The sequence below is a fragment of the Microtus pennsylvanicus genome, chromosome 6, assembly GCF_037038515.1.
Source record: "Microtus pennsylvanicus isolate mMicPen1 chromosome 6, mMicPen1.hap1, whole genome shotgun sequence".
Lineage (NCBI taxonomy): Eukaryota > Metazoa > Chordata > Mammalia > Rodentia > Cricetidae > Microtus > Microtus pennsylvanicus.
Window position 1 is genome coordinate 88,730,660 of NC_134584.1, and position 26,573 is coordinate 88,757,232.

General features: G+C 47.2%; 1 protein-coding gene across 1 annotated transcript in view; it reads right to left on the reverse strand.

Moving 5' to 3' along the window:
• LOC142852227 (ATP-binding cassette sub-family C member 12) overlaps positions 1–20,042 on the reverse strand; it is a 66,866-nt gene extending 46,824 nt beyond the window's left edge. The window contains exons 1-8 of the mRNA XM_075976782.1: positions 19,953–20,042; positions 13,401–13,530; positions 13,058–13,226; positions 7,933–8,088; positions 4,888–5,035; positions 4,368–4,604; positions 2,597–2,770; positions 2,017–2,164 (exon numbers count right to left, since the gene is read on the reverse strand). Of these exons, the coding sequence (XP_075832897.1) occupies positions 2,017–2,164; positions 2,597–2,770; positions 4,368–4,604; positions 4,888–5,035; positions 7,933–8,088; positions 13,058–13,176 (982 nt within the window). The 5' untranslated portion in view covers positions 13,177–13,226; positions 13,401–13,530; positions 19,953–20,042. The remainder of the gene's footprint in view (positions 1–2,016; positions 2,165–2,596; positions 2,771–4,367; positions 4,605–4,887; positions 5,036–7,932; positions 8,089–13,057; positions 13,227–13,400; positions 13,531–19,952) is intronic.
• Positions 20,043–26,573: the final 6,531 nt, after the last annotated feature.

The following is a 26,573-nucleotide window of genomic DNA, read 5'->3' on the forward strand; positions in this document are numbered from 1 at the left end:
TTATCTCTGGGGGTTGTTTTGTTTTGTTTTGCTCAGGGTGAAGGGACCCAATGTCTCACTGTGCAGTCCAAGCCACTACAGGCCTTGCAATCCTCCTGTCTCCTAAGAACTGAAGTATAAGCCTGCACCACCACGCGAGCCGAAGCAGGTTTTCCAGAACCAGTCCCCAAAACACAAGTACAGCTTCACCCCAATTTTACGCTGATGCCTAGACATGAGGGCAGATCCTAGAGCTGACAGGAGCAGTGACTCTGGCCCTGGAGTGACATCGGCAACTCTGTAATTGTCCCCGCAGTTAAGGGGTCCACTTAGTGGTATAACCCCTGCAGCTGCTGAAGGACAGCCGGGAGAGCCTCCTGCCTCCTCACAGAGAAGGTTGGGGATTGCCTGCTACAGCCTGGCTGCCCTTCTCAAGGGATCCAGAGTGCATCTCGGAGCTGGGTATTTTGGGGGTCCGTGTCAGTTAGGGAAGGACACTTGTGATGGACAAGCCTGTAGGGCATCGGCTTCAAAGCAAAGGACACATGCAGGAGGGGGTGTGAGAGCTGGTGCGGCAGGCCTGGACAGCCCCACCCTGTGTGAGCGTCACTCAAGAGACCTTCTATCCCCTGCTAACTCTCCTGAGGGGAGCCTGTCTGCCCTTCCATGGACCTCCAGGGTCTACAGGGAAGGGAGAATCCTGGGTTCCATCTGAGAGCCAGAAAAGCTGTGCTTCCGTTAGAAGAGATCTGGAGTCCCTGGGTCTTTGGAGTGTGGGGAGTGAAAGCGCTTGAGGCAAAGGCCATAAACCCTGCAGCTCTCCAGTGCCCACCTGCCAGTGGGTTCTCCAGCCTGGCCTGGTGTGGGACTGAGTGACAGGAGGAAGGGAAGAAGGGCATAGACTCTCCCCAGCTCTGCCTTAAGTAAAACAATGCTGGGGAGGGAGGGAAAGTTTACATTTAGATTTGTCTGAAAAAAGCTTAATATCACCTGGAACAAAAAGTCTACAAATGCATCCTCATAGCTGCTCAAGAAACACTGTGTCAGTGGGCCATTTAAGGACAAAAAGTCACTGGGATCAAGGAGAGATTGTGTGTGTGTATGTGTGTGTGTGTGTGTGTGTGTGTGTGTGTGTGTGTGATGTGGGTGGGTGGGTGTGTGTGCTGTGTGTGTATGTGTGTGTGGTATGTATGTGAGTGTGGTGTGTGAGAGGTATAGTGTGTGTATATTTGTGTGTGATGTGTAATTTGTGTGTGGAGTGGAGGTGTATTGTGGTGTGTGTATGTGGTAATTTGTGTATGTGTGTATGTGAGTGTGGTGTGTGAGGGGTGTAGTTGTGTATATTTGTATGTAGTGTGTGATTTGTGTGATGTGTGTGGTGTGTGTGTATATGAGTGTGGTGTGTGAGGGGTGTAGCGTGTGTATATTTGTGTGTGTTGTGTGATTTGTGTGTGATGTGGGGGGGTGTATGTGTGGTGTGTGTATGTGTGGGGGGTGTTTGTGTGTGGTGGTATGTGTATGTGTGTGTGGTGTGTGTATATGTGTGTATGGTGTGTGAAGGGTGTAGTGTGTGTATGTTTGTGTGTAGTGTGTGATTTGTGTGGTATGTGATTTGTGTAGTGTGTGATTTGTGTGGTATGTGATGTGTGTTGTGTGGTGTGTGTGTGTGTGTGTCTGTGTGTGTCTGTGTCTGTGTAAACATCTTCTAAGTCAAGGCAATAGCCTGACACAGCTCCTTTACCACTCCAATATGTTTGTGGATTATTTTTGTAAGGGCAACTGGCCAACACTACACTTTCTGTGCCCTAGAAAACGTGAAACCATATGCTACTCACCCTTGGGTTCATTAGAACAGATGTCTGGATCTATTAAAAAATTGCTACAATCCTTGAAAATAATCCTGTGACCTACAAGAGTACCTTCAGCGCCCTGCCCCTGCCCCTGGCTGCAATGCCTGGTCCTGCAGAGCCTTAGGAACCCCTTAAAAGAGCACATTCTACCCATGTAAGTGCTTCGCGAAGCAGCTGCTCATCTTACCGTGAATCGTGTTTATAAATGATTTCTCCCAGGCGTACATTTTAATCAGCTTGATGCAGGTTAGAAACTCATTCATCGTCTGAACTCGCTTGTCCGTCACTGAAATTGCGGATCTTCGGAAAGCTGAATTGAGCTTGGCCATAAACATCTGAAATCAAGGTACAAGCAACTGTGTTCAGGGAGAACTGCTGAATTGCATTTGGCCTAAAAATGCAGGGATCAGAGGATAGCGCCAAGCCGAGCTCTAAGGGGCCTTGGCTGGGAGGCTCAGGCTGGTTCTGCCTCTGCCCTGTGGCAGCTGCCTTGGCCTGGAGGCAACCACTGGGCATCTGCCACGTGATAGAATGAAGGGCAGGAGAATGGGAACTTTGGCAAACGGCATGAGCATCCCTCCTCCCCCAGGGCACTCAAATTCAAGTTCTTAGAGAATGACACAGGGCCAGCCGAAGATGAACACCTGTGCTCAAAGGTTTGGGCTTTGGGTGTGTGTTGCAGAAATGAAGCCCTCCACTCAACTCAGCAAAAGCGTGCAGGCCAATTACAAACGCCAAGTATTTTACACTGCGCAACCTTGACTTACCTGGACGGGGATGAATATGATATACACGCATATCCCGACAAGAGCTGTGGACCCCAGAATGAAAAAGGCATACACCGCACAAACGACCATTAAGATGGGGATGGTGGCTGGCAAGGGACAAAACAAGGCAGCCTCAAACAAGGAATAACTATCACTTGATAGTATATTGAGCACCTAGAAAGAAAGCACATAGGTTCAGGCTTGGAACCCTCTGGAAGCTAGAAGGAGGTGGGGCACATCAAGGGACCAATGAGATGAGTTGTGTGGTCTCCCTCTGCCATGACTTCGAATGGCCAGTTTCTTAGAACTGAAGATCCCAAAGAGGAGAACTACAAAGAGATACGATGGGGTTCGGTAGCACTCTGGGCCCTATTTATATCTTGATTAACACAGTTCTGCTTTACTCGAGGTGCCAACATGCCCAACTAAAAGACTACTCCCTTATGGGTATGGTGGCCCATGCACGTGATTCCAACACCTGGGAGGATCTTGAGTCAGGGCCAGCTTGGACTCCATAGTGAGACCATGTCTCTAAACAGTCAAGGAAGAAAAGGGAGAGAGATGAAGGGAGGGGAGGGGAGGAAAAAGGGAGGGAGGAACAGACCTTTCTGCCTCCTTTGTGCAGAGTGTGGCCATGTGACTGTGGGGTTGAAAAGTGACGGGTGAGCCAAAGAATAGAATGGGACCTGGGGAAGAGATTTTAAAGGAAGACCCGTTGTTTGTGTTTTTCTCTCCCTCCTGCTGACCTTCTGAAAAGGTTGGTGTGGCTGGATTTCTTGCAACCATCCTGAGCCATTAGGAGAGACAAGCAACAAGAAAATGATGAAGGAGGGGTCGCAAAGCATCCCCCATCCCTGAATTGCCTTCTTCTAAACTCCTTTTAGATAAAGTGAGATAAATCCTTTTATTTTATTTTATGAAAACAGGGTCTTGTGTATCCCAGGCCGACCTCAGATTTGCAGTACAGCTCAGCATGACCTTGAATTTCTGATCCTCCTGCCTCCACCTTTTAACTGCTGGAGTTGCTGGCACAAACCACCACACCTGGTCTGTGTGGTGCTGGCGATGGAACCCAGAGCTCTGTACAGCATTCTGCTGAGTCCTGTCCCCAGCCTGGGTTTCATTCCATACGCAATCTACTCGTAATTGACATAAGATGGTTTGAATACTCTCAAGGAAAAACTGGGAAAGAGAAGCAAGTCCTTTCTCCAAATACCACGTGGGGTTTCCTTGACTAGGGAGTTTTTCTTGAGTAAGCAGCAAGGACTTCATTACTAAAGATTAAGGGCTTGAGAAAATGTCAACTCTGAAGGACAGTGCACATGGTTCTATAGTATATCTTTGGCACCAGAGATCTTACATGATTGGAATATTTTTTCCAGAAAGAAACAAGTTCTCACTAATAGCCTCTTCCTCCATCTCCTGAGTACTGGGATTACATGCATGCACTCTTCTTAGCTTGTCCGGCAGTTTCCCCAAATTCCTATAGTGTGTTCTATAAAGTTTTATTGTCCTCACTGTGATCAAAGGGGTTGAATGGTCTCACCCTCGACCTCTGCACCAGCTTTCCAAGTTCTGCAGCTCAGACGCGAGCCCTCCTCTGTCTGACAGCCTCTTGTGTTTTGAGTCTCCACCGCCTCACTTGGGCAGGTGACGGGCAGGATATGAACAGGCGAAAAGGAGGCAGGTGCTCCATCCAGGCAGCACAGCCCACACACTCACAGGAACTGGAGCAGTGTTTCATGGGTATGCCCGTTCCAGCCCTGCTTACCTCACCTGCAGAGATGTGCGTCAAGGTCTTGAAAGACAGCAGGTTTTCGAAAACCAGCGTGGAGAGGGCCACCTTCAACCGGATGGCTGTGCGGTAGTTTATGGCCCAGGCAAGGGCCCAGAAGAGGACTTTGGTAAACTCGGTGGCGAAAAGGGCCAGACACAAGCAGATGCCAATCCCGACGTGTCCGGAGGAAATGCTGGTGATATGCTGAAGGATTTGGTGAATGAGAACGGTCTGTAAAATAGTGCGGTGGAGAGAAGGGAGCGCCGCTGGATGGAGCCCCACACGGGAGCCTTGAATGACAGCAAGCTGACTTTACAGGCAGACTTTTTCATTACTTAAAGTGGGGCTGGCTGCACTTGACGAGGAACTGGCTTTATGAAAACTCGCCCCCAAGGAACACAGAGATAAAGGCAAGGCACTAAAGCCACCAGCTCTCAGAGAGAGAGTGACTAAGGACATGCTTTCCCCCAGCTGGGGACCTGGGAGACAGTTCAGAAGAGCCAGCCCGACTCACCGGCCCTAAAGCTGCCATGATGATACACAAGACATTGGCCACAACATCCATCAGCACCCGGGTCCTCTGGAATTTCCAGACCACACGGCCCAGAGAGGCCTGCTCCGGCCCCACCCTCTCTATTTCTTCATCCCAAAGGATCTGAAATCTGCAGTGAAAGAAAGGGAAAAGGATGGGCAGGCCATGTCGCCTATCACCTGGGACTGCTTTGATGGGCAAACACTTGCGAAGGTGCATGGCACAGCCCTCGTCCTGGTACCTGGTGTCTTTGGGCATGCAGCCTTCCTTCATTCTCTTTCTCCTTCCTCAGGGCAGGTAAAGAGTGGACAGAGGAAGGGGGCGATGCCCAGACAGAGCTTCTGATAATATCTGCACTAGGCACCACCCAGGTCTTTCCCATCTTAGTCTGTGGCTACCTCATAATGAAGAAGATGGTAGCCATAGAGAGTTAAAAGTCCTCCTTGGGAAAAAACTGACCTTTTAGCAAGGTACAGTGTTACATACCTATAATCCAAGTACTCTGAAACCTGAGGTAGGAGAATTTGAAGTTTTAAACCAGACTAGGCTATGTAGCAGGACCTTGTCTCAAGGAAACAAAAAGGACTGTCCGTTTCAAAGGTTTGAAAGGAGTCCCACACAACAGGTCTATGGCACATGAGCAAAGGATGCTAGGAGGCCCAGCCGAGCAGACGCTTATGGGACTTCACGGGTCTCAGGAGGCACTTAGGTGGCACCATGCTCTAAATGCAAGGAAAGCATCTGCAGGTCTTTAGGTCAATGTGGTGAAATAATGGGCATATTTGACAGATTACTTGGTGGCTGGCAGTGTGATTGGCTGTGGGTACTCACAGCAAAAGAAAAAATCACACAGGACCTGAGGGGCATCAGGCCAGAGACACAGTGCTGACAAGTTAAGGGGGGGGGGGGGATTCGAGGACAGGTTGCTAGGGGATGACAACAGGACTTGCTGGCAGATTAGATGTGGGAGGAAAGGAGAATGGGAACCAAGGGTAGAACCCAGTTTCCCAGTCTTAGCGACTATGAGAATGGAGAGGGGGAGAGGAGAGAGTATCATGAGGTTGGGGCTGAGGGTCAAGACCGCAACTTTACACTTGCCTAGCGTGTGTGAAGATCCGTTCAACCCATAGGCAAAGAAAATGCTACATCCATACAAACCCAAATGAAATACCCTGCACTTTAGATATTGAAATTCGTGAGGCCTCCAAGTGCTGCTGATGCTGGGCCTACGGAATTCAGATTCTAGAAGAGAGGCCTGGGGTGAAGCTGGACACATCATTGAGCAGTCAGAATTTATTTGGTGCTTAATCTCCCGGCCTGAGTGAAATCGGCTGAGAAAAAAGCAGCAGTTGATGCTGGGCAGGAAACGATTTTTAAAAAAAAAAAAAATCCCTAATGGGAAACACTAGCTGGAAAGCTGGAAGGACAATCCAGCAGCACACAGACACTGTTATGGCCCCTTAGAGCTCTCTAGAAACCTCCTCAAGACTGTAGAGAAAGTATCAGCAGCTGAGATTCCTTCAGGGAAGGGATGATGGGCAGGGCAATTCTTCCCCTAGAAGCAACTTCGAGACGAAAACTTGCGCTCATCCCCTTTATTATATATTCCAGGATGTGTCGTACTTTAGACCACGTGGCCAAAGTTAGGGCAATCTCCAGGACAAAGAAAGGTAGCAGTTTTGAGGACCTTGCCTTGGTCAAGACATTCCGGGTCCTCAGCACCAATTTCAATGCAAGTATCAGAGCGACTGAAGCCTGGCTCTGGAGAGATGGTTGTAGCTAAGGGCACCTGTGGCTCTTGCAGAGGACTCGGGTTTGCTTCTCAGCATCCATATGGCAGCTCACAACAGTTTGTAACCCCACTTCCAGGGGATCTGACACTCCCTTCTGACCTCTCTGGCAGCAAGTACATGTATGGTCCCCATACATACATACAGGCCAAACTCTCATGCACATAAAATGCAAAGAATGAAGGAGATCGGTGTCTTGGTGCAGACGTGAACAAGTCTTTATAAATTTTCACCTGAAAAGAGCAAGGTGGCAGCCACACAGTATGTTAAATTTTTTAAGAGATTTATTTATTTTATGTATGTGGGTGTTTGGTTATATATATAGCTGCACACCTGAAGAGGGAATTGGATCCCATACAGTTATAGATAGTTCTGGGTGCTGGGAATCCAATCCTGGGTCTCGGTGTTCTTAAACACTGAGCCATCTCTCCATCCTCAGATTCTATGTTTTAACTTCAACATAGAAAGCATTGCCTGGACTGGGCAGTGGTGGCGCATGCCTTTAATCCCACCACTTGGAAGGCAGAGGCAAGTGAAGCTCTCTGAGTTCTAGGTCAGCCTGGTCTACAGAGTGAGTCCTAAGCCAGCCAAGACTACACAGTAAGAGACTGTCTCACAAAAACAAAACAAACAAACAAACAAAAAACCATCATGGCCTGTGTGTGGGAAAGCAAATGAGGCATTTTCTGCAAACAATGGCAGAACAGGTTCTGGTTGCAGAGTAGAAAACAATCTGAGCAGGGTCACCAGCATGTTAATGGTGTCGGCCTCTGTAGGGGAACAGGAATATGGTGTAGAATAGTTGTACTGCTTAAACATTACTAAACTACAACTAAATCAATTAGTTTGGACCAGCGGTACATTTTCACAAGTCAAAATTGGCTAATATAGGCAGTTTGTAATACAGATATATAATAATGATATTTAAAAAAAAATAAAGCCAGAAATGATGCCTAGAGCTGTATGCAGCATCCAAGGCGAGCTCCAAACAGCACAGAGTAAAGCAAGTCCCCCAACTAACTGTCCACAGTGCTGCTCCTACAGCCCCCAGCCTCACACTACGGTCCCCTGTGTCCTTTCTACCCAGCCACACTTTCCCCAGAGACCGGGCCAAGAAGTGCAGGCAGTTCAGCTCACATCTCAATGAGCAGCTACTGAGAAGGTGTCAGTTTCCACAGGGGACACAGAACCCTTGGGACCCCTTGCTTACAATGCCACCCCTTGGGGACCCTCGTACCTCTTGGCGTTGATGTCAGATGCGTCATATGGTGAGAGTGGGGGCAGGGTGTCCACAGTCAGCGTGTGCTTGTAACTCTGAATCATCACTGGTGTGAGCCAGGAAAACGTGGCAAAGGACAGCAGGCCAGCATCATCCACGGGATTGGGTGCCAACCTAGAGCAAATGGTATTCTCGTGTTCCTGGGTGCCTGGGCTCACTGCTCTAATACCCATCACAGTCATGTGTGGACCCTGGGGCTTGCATTCATCAACCCTTTGGGTAGTTCTTGGTCTAGCTTACCCAGCTCAGGAGTACAGATGGTGAAAGCTGTAGAAAGATGCAGGCCAGCCAAAATTCAAACTTGAGTAGCATACATTTAACTATATTATCATGAAATCAAAGGTAACCATGCCCAAACTGAACACTACCTAACTATTTTACTACTTTTGGTTATAATTCTTAATACACTTATTAGATTATATGTCAAAAACTACAGAATGTTGTATTAATTTGCACGTCATCCTGCATGGGGTCCACACTGATTGTTCCAGTTTTAACCACCATGCTGTTGAAGTGAGCATTTCCATCACTGTCCTTATCTTCTTAGGCCTTCCTCACATTCTTTGGGTGGGAATATCCAGGAGTGGGGAGCCCCTGTATGTCTCTCCAGCTTCACCTGCAGCAATGTCATGTTGGTGACCAGGGTATCTAAAATACTCACACAATAAAAAATGAAAAATATGTGCCAGGCGGTGGTGAGGCACGCCTTTAATCCCAGCACTCGGGAGGCAGAGGCAGGAGGATCTCTGTGAGTTCGAGGCCAGCCTGGTCTACAAGAGCTAGTTCCGGGACAGACTCCAAAAACCACAGAGAAACCCTGTCTCGAAAAACTAAAAAAAAAAAATGAAAAAATATGTAGAATAAATATGGTCAAATGTAGTGTGTGTGTGTGTGTGTGTGTATGTGTGTGTGTGTGTGTGTGTGTGAGGGGGGTGTCAAAACTAAATAAAATTTGAGACATGCTGCAAGCCAGAGAGATGTCACTTGAACCTCTGTACTCAGAAAAGGCAGCAATTTCTAATGTTGTAGTTAATGATATATAAAATATACCAAACTACTGAGCATGCGTGCTTGGAAGTCAGGCTACCTGAGACTATCCTAGGCTTTAAAAATGACCCACTCCATGGCTCTCTCATCCTCCGTGTGCTCTTGCAGCTCATGTCAGCAAAAGGTGGAGTCTACTTCCCTTGCCCAGAATCTGAGACGCCCTGCAGCTCACTTTGGTGGACAGAACACGGCAAAAGTAGTGTGCTGGTCTCAATAAGAGTCTGAAGCTGCCCTGCCTGCATCCACCTGTTTTGGAATAGTCATTTTGTACACTGTGAAGATGTGTCTTTGCCAAGGTACCTTCTTATTGGTTTAATAAGAAGCTAAATGCCCATTCGATAGATAGGGGTATAGGTAGGACTGCCAGACACAGGGATGCTGGGTCACCAGGAGATGCAGAGGGAGCAAGACATGCTGGAGGACCGGTAAAGCCATGAGTCACATGGCAATACATAGATTAAAAGATATGGGTTAATTTAAGTTGTAAGAGCTAGTTAGTAACAAGCCTAAGCTATGCCCTAGCTTTTATAATTAATAAGTCTCTGTGTCATTACTGGGGAGCTGGCGGTCCTACCGCAAAGGTCCAGCTACATCCACCCATTCCCTTGGAAGTCCACTGGAGGCTGAGTGACCTCATGGCCCAGTTGTCTCTATTGTCCCAGTTAACCAACTGTTGGTCACCCCTCATAAACACAGGCACCTTGCCCACCAGATGCCTGAGTAAACCTGGTCAAGACCAGATGACCCTACCCAAACCATCTCTCAGCCCAGGTTGCATTAGTTTATGAGTTACCCATATAATTGTAAGCTGCAAAAAAGGCCTTCATCTGCTGACTGGTGGGGCAGTTTGCTAAGAATAAAGGCTGGGCTGCCAGAGCCATCAAAACCTGAGTGGCCAGTGCTCCCACCTGGAGCCAGGGATGCCATTATGGCCAAATTGCTGCCAAAGGCCATTCATGTCTGGATCCATAGTCCAGCTGCAGCTGAGGGCTGTGTTGATGTCTGTGGCCCATGTCACCTCAGGGGCCATAGGAACCATGCATGATGAAATCAGAGGGACATACTGAACAGGCCCCACCCTTCACTGGCCCAGAGAAAGCTGGTCATGCCTCTCGCTGGACACCATCGCAAGAGAGCTGGCCCTGACCTTCATGGGAAAGCTGATCCCTACTCTGTGGAGAGATGGTCCCACCCCACAGATGACAGAGAACCAACCATGATGGCATGGGCATAGGAGAGCTGGCTCTACCCCTCACCTGAGGTGGGTGGCTCCAGTGGCCAGGGCTGACCAGCTAGGCAACCACCCAGGCCCACAGCCAGGCCTGGAGTTGACCCACCCTAACATCTACCCCATCTAGGACCTGCTGGAGCTCCTGAAGAGACTGGACCTATGGAACAATACTAACAGGGCCTCCATGACTCAGGGAGGCCACAGGTTATTCCATAAGATTCCAGGTGAGGACCCAGTGATGATGGTGCACCAGAAACCAGGGGCCTTGAACCAGACCAGGGACTCATTGCAATGAGCATTGCTCATAAAGGTGACTGGACAAAAGGGTGTACTATGTGGTACACCACTCCCAATGCCACCAGGATAAATGAAGAGGCGTTGGAGAAGCAGGAAAGAAGGAGAAATGAAGAGATTGATGGTTTTTGTTTTCGTTTGAGTTGTTCTTGCTTTTGTTGATTTGTTTGTTTTGCTTTTTTAAAAATTTCTTTTGAGGGCTGGAGAGGTGGCTCGGCGGTTAAGAGCACTGGCTGCTCTTCCAGAGGTCCTGAGTTCAATTCCCAGCAACCACATGGTGTTCACAACCATCTGTAATGAGATCTGGCTCCCTCCTCTGGTGTGTGGGCATACATGGAGACAGAATGTTGTATACATAATAAATAAATAAATCTAAAAATATTTTTAAAAAATTTCTTTTGAGGGGGCACTGCAGGGTTCAAGGGAGGACATGGGGGGACCAGGAAGTGAGCAGAATTAGAGTGCATGATATGAAATTACCAAAGAATCAATAAAGAAATTATGTTAAATAAGTAAAAATAAAAAATATCAATATCCTGGCCCACAACAGAAGACTACTATTCTACCTGAGGCCCCATTTGTACTAAAAAACCCAGTCCCCAGCAGCACTCTCTACCCTGGGTTCCATATCCCAGCCCACAACACCAATAGAAGACTCCCACCCTGGAGCCCACACCATTACTAGGAAACCAAAAAGCCCAGGTACTTGGAACCCTAGAGGCCACACCACTATCCAGAACTCCAGAGGCCATGCCAGTTCCCAGAACTCCAGAACCCCAGAGGCAATGTGAGCATTCAAAACCTTAGAGGTCACGCAGGCTGACAAAACTCCAGTGGAGAGGCTACTGGAGCTAAAGACCTGCTGGTCACCAAAACTACAAGCCACTCAGACCAGAGAGGAAACAGAAAGCAAGGGAGGAAAATTCATCCAACAAAGATAAACTCAGAAACTAGCTCCTAATCCTATAACAACCCCAAACCCAGAAGACTAGTGGCCAGTGTAAGAACACAATATCACAAAGGGCAATGTGGTACCACCAGAGCCGAACCATCCTGATATAGCAAGCCCTGAATATTTCAACACAGATGAAGTACAAGAAAAGAACCTTAAATCCAAGCTTAGGAAGATGGTAGAGGCCCTTACAGAAGAAATGTACAAATCACTTAAAGAAATCTAAAAAAAAAAAAAAAAAAAACACTAACAGGTGAAGGAAATGAATAAAATTGTTCAAGCCCTGAAAATGGAAATAGAAGCAATAAAGAAAGGACAAACTGAGGGAAGTCTGGAGATGGAAAATCAAGGTAAGTGAACAGGAACTACAAATGCAAACATAACCAACAGGATACAAGAGATGGAGGAGAAAAATCTCAGGTGTAGAAGATAAAAGAAAAGAAATAAATACAGTGGTCAATGAAAATTGTCAAATCTAAAAAAGTTCCTGACACAACAGATTCAACACAATGCCCAGCAAAATTCTGCAAAGACCTCGAAAGAACGGCACTCAGCTTCACATGGAAAAGCAAAAAAACCCAGGATAGCCAAAACGATCCTATACAATAAAAGAACTTCTGGAGGTATCACAATCCCTGACCTAGGCCCTCTGCATAAATGTTACAGATGCATAGCTTAGTCCACTTATGGAACTCCTAACAGTTAGGGCAAGGACTCTGACTCTTGCTGGCTTTTGAAACCCTGTTCCTCATACTTGCTTTGTCCAGCCTTAATACAAGGGGAGGTAACTAGTCTTACTGCAACTTGATATGCCATGTTTGGTTGATTTCCATGGGAGGCCTGCCCTTTTCTGAAGATAAACGGAGGAGTGGATGGAGAAGGCAGAGAGACAGTGTGTGGGAGGGATTGGGAAGAGAGGATGGAGGGGAAAAAGAAACTGCAGTTGAGATGCAATAAAAATAATAAAGAAAATTAAATTTAAAATTTTTTAAGGGAAAAAAATGAAGGCTGCCTGTTGAATTTCAGGCAAGTGATTTAATCTCTTCCAGTAGTCTTCCCATCAGCTAGAGATGGTGACAGAGGGACTGGAGAGACGGCTCAGCGGTTAAGAGCACCTCTGCTCATCCAGAGGACTCGGGTTCAATTCCCAGCACCCAGATGGCAACTCACAAGGGAAGAAAGGAAGGAAGGAAAGAGGGAGGGAAGAAAGGGAGGGAAGAAAGGGAGGGAAGGAAGGAAGGAAGGAAGGAAGGAAGGAAGGAAGGAAGGAAGGAAGGAAGGAAGGAAGGAAGGAAGGAAGGGCAAAGATAAAACTGAAAAACTGAATGAAAAGTTTATAAACTTTGTGGGCCATCTCAGCACAGGAAAAGCTCCTCTAACATGGTCTGTCTTCATCTCTCCACAGGAAGAGGCAAGAAGTTAGTGACCCAGAAGTGAGCAGATGTGTGGCTGACTGGGTGAATAAAGGACAGACGGGAGGGCACAGACGGGAGGGCACATGGAAAGCAGAGGCTGGGACCCCTGGGGCCCTGCCCACCTCCGTCCCCCTCCTGCCTCACCTTGCACGGGGCCGCACTGGGATCATGGTTTTCAGGCTGGGATCATATCTCTCAGAAAAGGATCTCCGCTGGCCTCGCCGATACAGGTCTGAGATGAGGTAGGGGCCTTCACCCACCATCCTGATGGCGTTCGGGAGCCCTAGACTCTTGGCTTTGGGACCGTTTCACTCTGCGGACAAAGATGGAGAAAGTATACTGAGAAATGGGGATATTGAGGGTAGAGCCAAAAATCACTGTTGGGCCCAGACCTCTTCGCTTGCTTTGAGCCTCGGATGTGCTTTTACCCACTAGTCTCAATATCTAGAAAGGACTGTGGCTCAACTACTAATGCCCCTTAACTTACATTTTGAGTAAGCGTATCTCATTCCTCTTCTGTTCCCATCTTGAGTTAGCTGGGAGCCATAGATTCTCCTGGGAAGTTTCAATAAGGGTCAACCCATAGGCAAGGCTGGTTCTCAGCCCAGCAAAGCAACCTCAAAAAAAAAATACATATATATGGTTTTTCCTTTTCAGTGTGGGTGACTTCTGTCACACATGTGTACCTTCATTTGTCCAGATCCTTCCAGGAGCTCATACATCCACATCCCCTCCACCCAGTGGGCAAAAGAACTTCATCAAGGCCACGCCTCAGGACCAGCCACGACTTGGCAAGTCCGTGTTTCTATAGATTCCATAGCCAATGCCACCAGTAAAAACCCAGAACCCAGGGCAAGAGAAATTATTCTGTCTGCCTGGCCTACAGATCTACGGCCCCATTTGTGGCGTTCCCACAGCAGGTTCTTCTTATTTTAAGGTCCGGTCCTTTTCTGGGGCCTACCCCTATGCTTGCCTGAGTTACAATGGCACCCCTCTCCCCAGGTACAAGAATAATGTTCCTTTATTGCTAGGCTGTGTTGAAATGATTTCGGTCTCTCTTTAGTAGAGGTCATATCCATATTGTTATGTATACACAGGGCTCAGTTTCCTGTGAGTTCTCTCTGGAAGTTCTCACGGTTAGCAAGAGGGATGAAAACAATTCTCATTGAGGCATTGATGACTGATAAACCACAGAACAGTCCACGCTGGAAGCGACCCTTACGTGGACTCAGATCCCTCACTATCATGAAGAGGAAACTGAGGCTAGGGAAAGGGAAGGACTTCCTTACTCTGAGGATGGTAGTCTCATCTGTGGCAGATCCAAACTTGGGGAAACTGGAGCTTGCTCCTCTTCCCCGGGGATCCTTGGGAAAACTCCTTGCACGTCCTATATTACAAGAGGCATGCCTCTGGAATGAGATGCCTTTCTCTCCCCTCCCAACAAAATCCGAAAACAAAAACTCCTTTACTGAAACAGGAAGAATCTTCCCAAGTAGAAGCTGAAACATGAAACCGGATGGGAGAGGCACGTTTTTTTGTGCAGCAGATCTGCTCAAAGTCTTTTCATTCGGTTAATGAATATTAATGACCAGAATACCACAGACACAGCTCTAGAATCCTAATTCAATCAGAAAATAGAAATTTCCAAAGTTGCTAACCCTTTTACTGATGTGGGCCCTGCTCTCTCCATAGATACAATCTCACACTCCTCTCCAGCCAGGCTTAATGTATTAATGTCCCCTGAACAGAATGCCAATCCCTCCTGCTGTTGCTGGGTCTTCACGCACACAGCTGGAGCAAGCTGCCCCTCCTTCACTTGCCCAGTTCCTGTTCAGACTCTGAGGCTCAAATCACACCTCTCCTTGGCTGAGAAAATTTCCTTTCTACACAAACGACTGGGGATTTCATGTCTCTCTCGCTAACAGCCCTACTTTAATCCTTAGCCCCGCCCCGTAAATGCTACCTATTTGGTGCATACGTGTCAGCTGGGATTGAGAGTGACAAGTTCCTGAGAAGGCTGAAACAGAAATGCTCCCCTCAAAGAAAGAAGAAACGAGCACACAACAGGACCATTATACTACAAATCACAGGACAGCATACGTTCTAGAAAAAGACACCAAAGTAAGGGTGAGCTAAGAAACTGGGGGCGGGGGAGGAGAGAACATTACATAGCAGAAGATCCCACAAATGCCTAAAATGCAGACATTAAGGAACAGAAAAATGTTAAAAACAAAACAACAGCAACCATAAGAAATAAATGGAAGACAAAAAGCAAGCTAATGGACTTAAACTGAATCAGCGACAATTACATTAGATATACATGAGCTAAGCATTTCAACGTTTCAAAACAGAGATTGTCAGACGGTAGAAAAACAAGATTCCATGACATGCTGTCTACAAGAGACATGTTTTAAATGTGAAGGTATAACTAGTTGCGGCGGCAAATGCCTGCAAGCGCAGCTATTCAGAGGGTGGGGGTAGAGGGATCATAGATTCAAGTCCTCCCTGGTCAACTTAGCACAACCCTATCTCACAGTAAAAGTAACAACATCAGCAAAGAACTGGACCTAGCGCTCAGTGTTAGAGGTTCCTGCCACGCCCTAAGTCAGAAGTAGCACTGATATAAACAAAGACATAGGCAAAGTGGCTCAGAAAGGAAAACCCCAGTGAGAAGGCATAAGTATAGAGAAAGACAAGAACGGGCTTTGGAGAGGGAAGTGTTTCTTAAAGCAAATTTAAAAGCATAATTAAAGTCTTGACTAAGGCCACCACACTGAAATCTCAAACTTGTCAATCAGTTTAGCCATCAGAGAAATGCAAATCAAAACAACTCTGAGATTCCATCTTACACCTGTAAAAATGGCCAAGATCAAAATCACGGATAACAACTTATGCTAGAGAGGATGCGGGGTAAAGGGAAATACTCCTGCATTGCTGTGGGAATGCAAGCTGGTACAGCCCCTTTGGATGTCAGTGTGGCGATTTCTCAGAAAATTAGGAAACAACCCTCCTCAAGACCCAGTAATACCACTTTTGGGTATATATACAAAGGATACTCAATCATACCACAAGGACATGTGCTCAACTATGTTCATAGCAGCATTGTTTGTCATAGCCAGAACCTAGAAACAACCTAAATGCCCCTCGACCGAAGAATGGATAAGGAAAATGTGGTATATTTACACAATTGAGTCTACACAGAAGAAAAAAAAATGACATCTTGAAATTTGCAGGCAAATGGATGGAGCTAGAAAACATCATTTTGAGTGAGGTATCCCAGACCCAGAAAGACAAATATCATATGTACTCACTCATTAGTGGCTTTTAGACATGAAGCAAAGAAAAACCAGTTTCTACACTTCACAATCCCAGAGAACCTAAACACCTAAGAGAGGTATACAGGATCTAATCTACATGGAAAGTAGAAAAAAAAAAAACAGGATCTCCTGATTAAATTGTGAGTTTGGGGACCATGGGAGAGAGTAGAAGGGAAGGGGAGAAGAAGGGAAGGGAGCAGAGAAAAATATATAGCTCAATAAAACAATTTAAAAAGCCTTGTAAAAATACAATGTACCTAAAGAAAAGGAAAAAAAGACCACCAATGCCAGCCCATACTACTATATACAGCAAAACTGTCAATCACAACTATTGAGGAAAGAAAAACATTGCACAATAAAATGAAGTCTAACTAATTTCTATAAGTCCAGATCTAAGAAGGCACTAGAAGGAACAATTTAGTCCAAAGATGTTGACTAACAAAATAATAATCACAGAATGGTAAATCATCAAAATCCACATCACAGCAACAAATTAGCAGGAATCAACGAATACCGTTCATTAACAACACTCTACATTAATAACCTCATATCCCCAATAAAAGACACAGACTAGCAGATTGGATTAGAAACCAGTGTCCACCTTTCTGCTGCTTCCAAGAAACACATCTCATTATTCGGATAGGCATTTCCTTGATACAAGCTAGAATATCTGCAAAGAAGAATCGCAGTTGAGCATAGGCCTCCATCATTCTGCTTGCAGGCAAGTCTGCGGTGCATTTTTCTTTAATTAATGATTGATGTGGGAGAACCCAGCTCGCTGTGAGCAGGGTCATCCCTGGGCTGGTGTTCCCGGATATAGAAGAAAATGAGATGAGCAAGGCATGCAGAGCAATGCAGTGCACCTTGTTCCTGCAGGTTCAATGCAGTACATAGCCCCGGCTTCAGTTCCTGCCTCCAGGTTCCTGGGGTGAGTTCCCGTATTGATTCCCCTTCACGATGGACTGTGTTGTGGAGGCAAAAGTTTAAGTAAACCCTTTCCTCCCCAGGCTGCCTTTTCTCTTGGTGTTTCATCACAGCAAAATAAACCCTTACTAAGACAAAAATCATATAAAAAAACTTGTCAATCAGAAGGTATTCTTAAAATATTAAGCAATGTACTGATGTAAATATAATCCTTTAACTGTAAAGAATTAGTGTGTGCAATATATAACAGTTTTCAATAGACCAATAATGAATAAATACTCAATTTGGAAGTTAAACAAAAGTTGTAGCTAAGCAATTGACAGAGGAGCTCACGGAGCACACGAAGCCGGGTGTGGTGGCACAGAGCTGTGGTCCCAGCACCGAGAGGACAAGTCGGGAGTGAGTTTAACAGTAAGAGCCTGTCACAACAAAACAACAATGCTTTTTTAAACCCACAGGAAAACATGCTCAGCCTCTATCTAAGCCGCAGTGATGTCATCAAACCACAATAACCTCTCCCTCGGATTCTTCAAATAGGTAATATTATAAAGCCTGGAAGTTGTAGGTGTTGGCACAGCTAAAGAGCATAGCCACTCTTAAATCCTGTTGGTGAGGAAGTAAGTTGTGCCAATAATTTATAAATCAATGTGTCATCAGCTGGTCAAGTTCAAGATTCTCTTATCAATATAGAGAGCAATCAGGCAGGCACATGGCAGATGATGCGGTCTCCATGCTTAAGCAATTGCGCATAAAGTAGCCCAAAGTTTGCAAGCTCGTTTTCACTCCCCTCTCAGATTCTCTCCGGCCTCTGTTTTCTTCCTTCTCTCATGCTTATTGGTATGAAGACCAGAATACAACATAAAGCACACACACCAGCAAACAGCCCACAGACAATGGAATCTCATGAAAACATGCTTTAGAGATGTCCCCAAGAATGTGTCTAGCGACTGTTTGCCCTGTCTTCAACACGCACAGTCAGGAAAACGGCTTAACAAACTGTATACTACCAACACAGTGTGTTACTATTTACAACTAAGGGCAAGTGAGCAAGGCCCTCATATCAGCCTATGTGAGTAGCACATGCCATAAGCAGGGTGGGGCGGTAAGGAACAAGACAAAGGAAACAGTCTGAGCAAGCGAGTTAGCGAGCTGACCAATGTTAAAGGTCTGAGACCTGTCCCTACTCTGCAGACAGTCGAGGGTGTCAGGGCCCCTGAGCAAAGGTCACAGGAAGTTTTTCCTACAAAGCTTCCCCGGTGCTTGTCAGAAATCCTTTCTCAGCCTTCTCTACTGAAGGCTCCATCTCTGTAGCCCTCTCCTGACTTTTCTGCCTTCACCGCAAGCCTCTCACCTTGGTCTCTTCAGCCTAAATGTGATTCAGCTGCAACCATCGAGGGACGCAGAGCCCCAGGCCTGGTTCAGTCGCTGTTCTCAGTCTTGCTCCTGCGGCCATGCCCTAGCTACTGCCACAGCAAGAGTGATAATCACACTGGGGTCCCTGACCTGCTACCTCCATGGCCTCTCTCTAGCTGGGGGCCTTTTCCACGTCCACTCCCTGCTCACTACGACAGGCTCAGAGGGAGGAGAGCAAGTCAGGTAAAGAAGACAAGGGATCTCAGGAGAATTACAGCATCTAGAAAATGAAAGAACCAAGAAGACTTGGCACAGCAAAGAGCCTCTGTGTGCGAGCCTCCCCCTGGCCAAGACAACATGCTTCAGCCAGCCTGGCCACAGGCTCCAGTCGTCGCTCAACACAGCCCTCACGTTGCATTTGTGTAGAAAATGTATAATCTCATCTAAAGGGAAGCCCAGGCACACAGGAGCTCCCTGCAAAATAGCCTGAGCTCTTGAGAACCTTAGCATCATAGAAGACAAAGAAAGCAAGGAAATGTTCCTGCTTTAGAGGAAACCAAAGACAGGACAGCTAAAAGCAATGAACAACAGTCCTGTGTGTTATGCTGAACAAGAAAAAAACAAATTAAAGGCCATGAACGGAACAACCGGAGAAGCTTGCGTGGGGGCTGTGGGTTGTGCACAGTGTTAAAAGTTAAAGTCCAATGTCCTGCTTTTGATTGCTGAATGGTTGAAGATACTTATCCTTTTGATGATTCTGGTTATATAAGAATCCACGTTCCTGAGAAATAAGCAATCAGAGGAAGTGCAGCAAATTATCTGAGACTTTCAAATGTGTCAACAAAAATAGTAAGAGTCAAGCATGAGGACGCACACCTGCAGTTGAGGCCCAGAGCTCGGGCACAGGGGTCTGGAGGTCACAGACGGTGCTAATAAATAATGCATGCAGAGAATATTAAAGTCATCCCCGCAGCTTGTTATTTTGTCTGAGTATAGCTGAAATTTCTTATCATCATTCTTTCCACCTTTCTGTGAATTTGAAATCTTTTAAAAATGATAAGTTAGACATTTGAAGAAGAAAGAACCCTACAGGGAATGTGTTGTTTTCCTTCTGTAAACCGGTTGCCATTTCCCTGTGATCCCTGCTTGAGTCCCGGGGACCAAAGAAAACACACACATGCCTTTGCCATTTCAAGGCAATCACTGTGTTTCGTTTTAGCTCGCAGCCAGCCTCCAGCCTCTATTCCTTCTTGTCCGGTCTCAGCTTCTGTTCCTCCACCCTGACAAACCCAATCTGCCTTCTATGTGACTTCTGGTCTCTTGTTCACCTCTTAAGTGATGAAGGATCCTGTCAACAGCTTCTCGAAGTTGTCAAATAGCCCAAGATTCCCCGCAGGAAAAAAAAAAAAGCCAGCCTCCGTGCTGGCCAGCACAGAAGGCCGTACCTAGGAAGCTGGTGCTGGGAGCTGATTTCCTTCCACACTCCACAGAGACAGCCGAGCAGAGACGTCCTAAGATGGTGTGGAAGCTCTGCAGCTGGATCGGCATTTTACTAAAATTGGCAGCTGAGGCGGGGTGGGGTGGAGTGAGACTCTTTAAATCAGGAAGTATGCTTTGGGTAACGTCTCTCTCCCGTCTGGCGTGCCATCCTTTGCCAGGAGCAGTGCCAGGAGCAGGAAGCTGCCTAGAGTGAGGAAGCTGCTTGCCAGCAGCCCCAGAGAAGCAGGAGCAGAAGGGCGGAGGAGGAGGCACAGTGACAGGCAGCGCTAGGCAGGGGACCCTGCAGCCATCATTCATGACGGCGCACCTTAGGACTGGCAGGAGATTGCCAACCATCCCTGGAGCCCCTTGCTGTTTGCAGGTGGGGGTTCCTAACCTATCCTCAATCTACTGGGCAGGCAGAAGCAGAGAAGGATCTACTTAGAACAAAGAGCACAAACATACACAATTTAGAAGTCCATTTTATATGGTCTGCATGGTTTTGGGTTTTTTTCCGTTTTAGAAAACATATTAAGAGCAGCACATTTTCTTTAAAGGATTTCTTGCTTGGTGAAAAAAAAAATCTTGACAGGTCCTATGGTTATAATCAGATACTGCAAGAGCAGGCACCCATGCTCCTCTGAGTCACAGCCTGCAACACCACTGCTGGCCCCTGGCTCTGAGCTTCTGGGCTCCCAACCTTTATCGTCACATGGGCACTGTGGTTCACCTCATTCTGTATTTGTTTTTCTCTGCCTGTGACTGTGTTCACAGTAAGAGGAGAAAAGATGTCTAGAGGGCAGCTTTATGAGAAACACCCTCTATGCCTGTTCCTGTGCTCTTATGCTCTTTGTGCCTCTCTGACTCAGAACATTTACAAGGGCACATTGCAGATCAGACTTCTGACGTCACTTCATGTCTGCAAGGTTGTCTCTTCCTCAAGACCCCATTGAACCTTTGTGGCTGCATCTTTCACCAGAAAACCCATCCAGAGAAGAGGCTAGGGTTTCCACCTCCCCATAAAACTTCTCTCTCCCGCGTCTCCCTCTGTCCCTCCCCTTCCCTTTCCCTCCATCCCTCCCTCCCCACTCCATGCCTCTCTCTCACACTCTCATTCTTTGCTGCTAGGGACTGAATCCAAGGCTTCACGCACGCTGCTGAGCTACATCCCAGCCCAGCAAATCCATTTTTAATGTAAAGTATCCAAAGCCTCATACCCTCTTCTCAACTTCTTTCAAGACCTGAGTTGCCTGCAGTTCAGAGGAGAAGCTTTAGGTGATTTTTCCTCTGGCCTCTCACTTCTACCACTCAGCCATACTGACTGATCCCAGTACCCTACGGTCAGTCAGCCGAAAACGTTAATCTTGAGTGATGAGGAGTTGGTGTCAGAGTTGGAAGGGGATGAGGGGAGGACACAGATAAGCATCAGAAAGGCCAAGGACTGTCTGCTCAAGTCCTCTCATGCCTACAGAGCCTAAAATGGTAGCTTGTGGAGGTGTTTCCAAATGACGTCACCCATTTAGGACAGAGATGGTCTACCATGACTGAAGAAAGATAAGAACTCTCATTTTAAAGCCGTGAGAACCACATAGTAATACAGCATGGATTCAAGATCTTTCTTGGAAGAATTAATCTCTCAAAGAAACTGAGCAGTACCCTGCGAGCATGCATGTGTGCGCGCGCGCGTGAAGATGACCGAAGGACCTCACTTACTCAATGCAGGCTTCTATACATCACAGTTGTTCAAATCCTGTCTCATTTCTATTTTTTTTCTTTCACATACCACAAGCCTCCAAAACTATAGAATTGTCCCGGCCTCTTCCAGCTCTGGGAACCCCAAGCCAAGGCTTCCTCCTACAGGGGCAGATAAGGTCGTACATGTCCCCCAACCCCTAGGTGACCTGTACCTAGGGAGGAGTGACAGAGGCCCCTCAGAACTAACTGGGGCCACTAATTGCAACAGAGATGAGTTTTGCCTGGGCAGGGGATGAGGTGATGAGGGAGAATGGCCGGAAGCCATGGCCGCGGCCCTTCTTACCTAGCCTCCTCCGCTACAGACAGCAGGTTTAGTTTCCCTGGTCCCACCTGCCAGGAGCCCTCCTCTCCAACTGCCCCATTCAACTGCCACTCCCACCACACCTGAGGAGGGAACTCTGGGGCAGCCAACATTCCCTCGGGCCCACATCAAAGGGCACTGCCCCATCCCAGGATTGATCTGCAGGACACCGGGCTCTTGCAGTGGGCATCAGAGCTCACAACAGAGCAAGCTGGCCTGGCCTTTCCTCCAGTCTCTCCCAGCATGCCTTTGTCTCTGAGGAGATGAATCATCCTCCAACCCCCATCCCATTGCGTGAGGAAACCAAGGAGCAGAGCCTCCTACAGCTGACTCCAGCACAGGTCAGCAGAGCTGAGGTCATTGCCCACACTTCCTGACTGCTACTCCAGGCTATACTCATTTCTGGTCCTGTGTTCCTTCTGAAGATGCCAACTGTAGGGACTGGAAGGTGGTAGGAAACTAACCTTCAAAATAGAAAATCCCATTCATGCATTCATTCATTCATTCATTAACAGAAATCAAGGGGCAATTTGAGTTCTGTTTTTCCCCTTGCATTGAACAAATGCTCAGCCTGAGACTAGAACTCACTCTTGTGTACAGGACTCTACAGTGAGCACTGTAGGGGGCAGAGGGCTTGGCTGATTCCTTAGTGGCTTCTGTACCTTGCCCAGAGTAGGCTGCCAATCACAAAGTTGTAGAAGGGTGCCACTGTGGCCATGAATGGGTGCAGAAGGAGCAGGACCTCTGATCTCAGAAACAGCAAACCATGACTGGCTTCAAGGTGCTGTTGAACCCCCAGAAGACTTCTGCCGAGTATACTTGGCCTGAAGGACTCCTTTTGCTGTGGTCCAGTTGGAGGTTTGCTTTCCCGAGTTTTAGTCACCTGCAGTCAACTGAAAATATTAAATGGAAGAATCTAGAAGCAAACCCTTCCGAAGGTTTTATTTCGTTGGAGCCCATTGGGAGGAGTCTGACAAAACTTGGACAACCCTGAGTCTGGACATCGCTGCTGTCAGTCACTTGGGAGCTGACTAGGTTATCAGATCCACTGTCAACAGAACCACAGTGTTCAAGGGACCCTAAAGCACCAGAGCTGTGCTGCTGGTGATTTTATTACAGTGCATGAATTGTTCTACTTTATTATTATTTATTGCAGTTATTCTCTTTCTGCACCTGACATTGAATTTTAGCACACGTAGGTAGCAGGGAAAGCATCATATGACAGAGGGCTCAGGGCCAGGTGCTGTCTCAGGCTTCCACTGGGGGGTCTTGGAACACATTCTCCACAGACCACAGGGACCTGCTCTATTTTAGACCTGCCGGGTCTCAGCTTTGCCAATTCCTCCCTCTGCTGGTTGTTTCTGGCTTCTACATTTGCTGTAGGAATTTGGATGTATTTGCCTGCCTGCAATAAACCCGATGTTTTTCTCTCTGCCCTGCAGGGAAGTAGAAACATGGTCACTGGACAATTGGATAGTAAAATGGATGCTTCAAGGGGAGTGGGATGGACCCTGGGAAGGTTCTCTTTGCATATGCCTGGAGTGCCCCCTCCCTCCTCTATGGATGCAAGTTGCTGCTAATAATATCACTTGACATTTATAAAGCCCTTTGCTTGATCTTCTCAACAGCCTCAGGATACCTCTGAAGCCCAGCCAGACTCCCTTTCAAAGTCTTCCGAATAGATCCAGATATGGCATGCTTACCAAAGGAGGATGCTGGATTTACCTCCATCTTCATGCGAGGCAGAGCAGAGATGAATATCTACTAAGACGGTATTCTGGTGATATCCCAAATGGTACCAAAGATGGGATCTTGAGGTCAGATTCTGGAGCAGAATGACACAGAGGGGCCATAGGTCTCTGCATAAAGGAATCTTCCAGAAGAGATGAGCTCCCACCTCACACAGCACGGGGACTCATCCTAGATCAGGGAGCAGAAACTCAGCTGAATGAACATGCCTGGGAGGGTGTGAGGAGCACAAGAATGTATTGTAGGATGAGAAGAAAAGTCGGGCATCCTTGCTGTAGCCTGGCACAGCGGCACACCCCTATCTCAGCCCTTGGCAGCAAGAGGGACTGAACCAGAAGGGTCAGTAGTTTCAGGTTAGCTGCCTGTTACATGCTGGGATGAAAGAGGAGGAAGGGAGGGAAGAGGAAAGGAGAGACAGAGGGATGGAGGGAGAGAGGAAGGAAGGGAAGAAAACTTGCTATATTTTCTCACCCTTTGAAAAATTCTAAACGTATACTGTTAAACTGAAGATCACAAGCCTAAGGGTGTCTAAAACAAAATGATTTGTCAACTGCTAGACACACCATCCAGAAAAGGGACCAGGTCCTAGGCCAAGTGTATGCAAATTCCCCACAGCAAGCTAAGGAGCCCCTGAAAAATGTCCTCCGTGAAGTGGAGTTGAGAGCTTGATTTTATGCCTTGGGGAAGGGAAGCCTGTGGGATGCCCACCCCACCCCACAACCACCCCAAACTCATCCCACCCCACCCCCACATCCACCACATACTTATCCCACCCCCGCTACAGACAGGGACAGAGGGCTCAGAGAGGAAGCTTGGACCAGGACATGAGCCTTTAGAGTCACCATGTCCCCATTTCTTGCTGTTTGCCTATCCCTCCTGTCTTTCCCCCCTCTGTCTTATAACCAGAGAGCAAGGAAACCTGTTCAAATCCAGTGCTGAGCTTCAGAGGAAGCAAGTCAGGGTCCCTCTATCAGACCAAAGGGATGAATTAGATGAATGTTGGTATTAATCTTTTCCATGCCATGGGCCTCTTTGATACTCCAGTGTATTTTCAGGATAGTTTTTCAAATATCGAAGACAAGATATACAGAACTACAGATAACCAATTATATTACAAAGGGTTATGATTAAAAACACAAGGCTGTATATTATGAAACATAGTCTGCTGTGTAACACCCTAAGGAACGCAATCTAGATCCTGATTTGATTACGATTTTGATCCTGATCAAAAGTCGGAAGCATCGATACACGTGAGGCTTGTGAAAACTGGGCAGCTAAAGGAGGCTTTGAGAACACCCACCGGGGGCATGTCCACACGAGGAGCACAGATGTGTTATGTTTGGTTGCCTCTGTTATAATAAAGAAAAATGCTAAATTACAATTAGTAAAACTGATGATATATATATATATATATATATATATATCTGCTCTGGCCCACGGCCCCATGGACCACAGAGCAACTTCCAGATTGGCAATCTGTGAGGTTGCTTCTAACACGGACCTGGCTGGAGTCCACAGAATTATCAGATGAAGCACAGGGACAGAATGAGGCTGTATAGGGAAAGGGGTTAGGATTTCTTTTTTCTGAGATAGAGCTTTACTCTGTAGTCCCAGATGTCCTTACTGTGTAGACCAGGTTGGCCTCAGACTCAGAGAGATCTGTCTACCTCTGCCTCTCAAATGCTGGTGCCGCCAAAGTCTGCCACCTAACCCTGGGTTAGAATTTGACAGTCTTGAGAACTGGCACGGGAATATCTCGTGCGTGGAAGCAGTTTTTGTTTTGAGAACTACCTGCTAGACATAGTGGCCCACACCTGTAACCCCAGGCACGTGGAAGGTTGAGAGTGCAAGGCTACAGGTTCAAGGCCAGCTTGGACCATGTAGTGAGTTTGAAGCCAGTTTGGACAACAGAGTGAATACAAGGCCAACCAGGGCCACAGAGTGAGACCCTGCTATAATTCATTAAAATAAATGACCTAGCTGCTGTTGACTTTGAGAATGGGTCCGGAAAGGGAGGCTGCTGAAAGAGGTGGGGACAGGGAGGGGGTAGGGGCCCTGTGGATCGGGGGCAGTGGCCTCTCTCCTGTCCTCTGACTCAGGTCTGGGTTTTCTGTGCTGGATTCTCTGTAGATTATTATAGTTCTGAGTCAGGTTAACCTTCCAGCAATTATTGGGAAGAAGCTGCCATCTGCTGACCAACTTGAGGAAAATGTGGCCGCTTAGGTGAGTGCCTAGGAAGAAGGGTTATGGGGAGATTGCTGTTCCGGGAGGGCATCCTGGTGGTACAGCAAGTGTGGGAGGGGCAGGGCCCGGTAAGTGGAGGAATTTTCAACTGGCAAACTCTGGCCTGGCAGAAACCTGGCAGATGGCACTAGCTGCTTCGGTTGCTCTTCGGGAGTCAGAAAGCAAAGAAAGGAGCCAAGGGGAGCAGAGGGAGAAAATAACCCGGCAAAGGGCTGTCAGGAGAGAAGAGGCATTCACTGTTAGGGAGAAACAGGTGCCACTAGGGACGCCTTGAGGAAAAGGGGAAGAGAACCTTTCCCCATCCTCAGGGGAGATGGTGTTCTTTGGTCCCAAGATCGCTTCACACTTCTCAAAGCTGGTCCTTCTGCCTTGAATATTCCTTCTTACCTAAGTAAATGTTTGCTGCAGGCCTAGGAACCTGCTGCAGCACATCCCCCGGGGAAGCAAGCTCTAGGGAACCTCAGCTCAGCTCTTTGTTGACACCTCCTGGCACCATTCTGGAATAGCTTGCTGACTTGTTTACTGTTCTTAGTGTAAC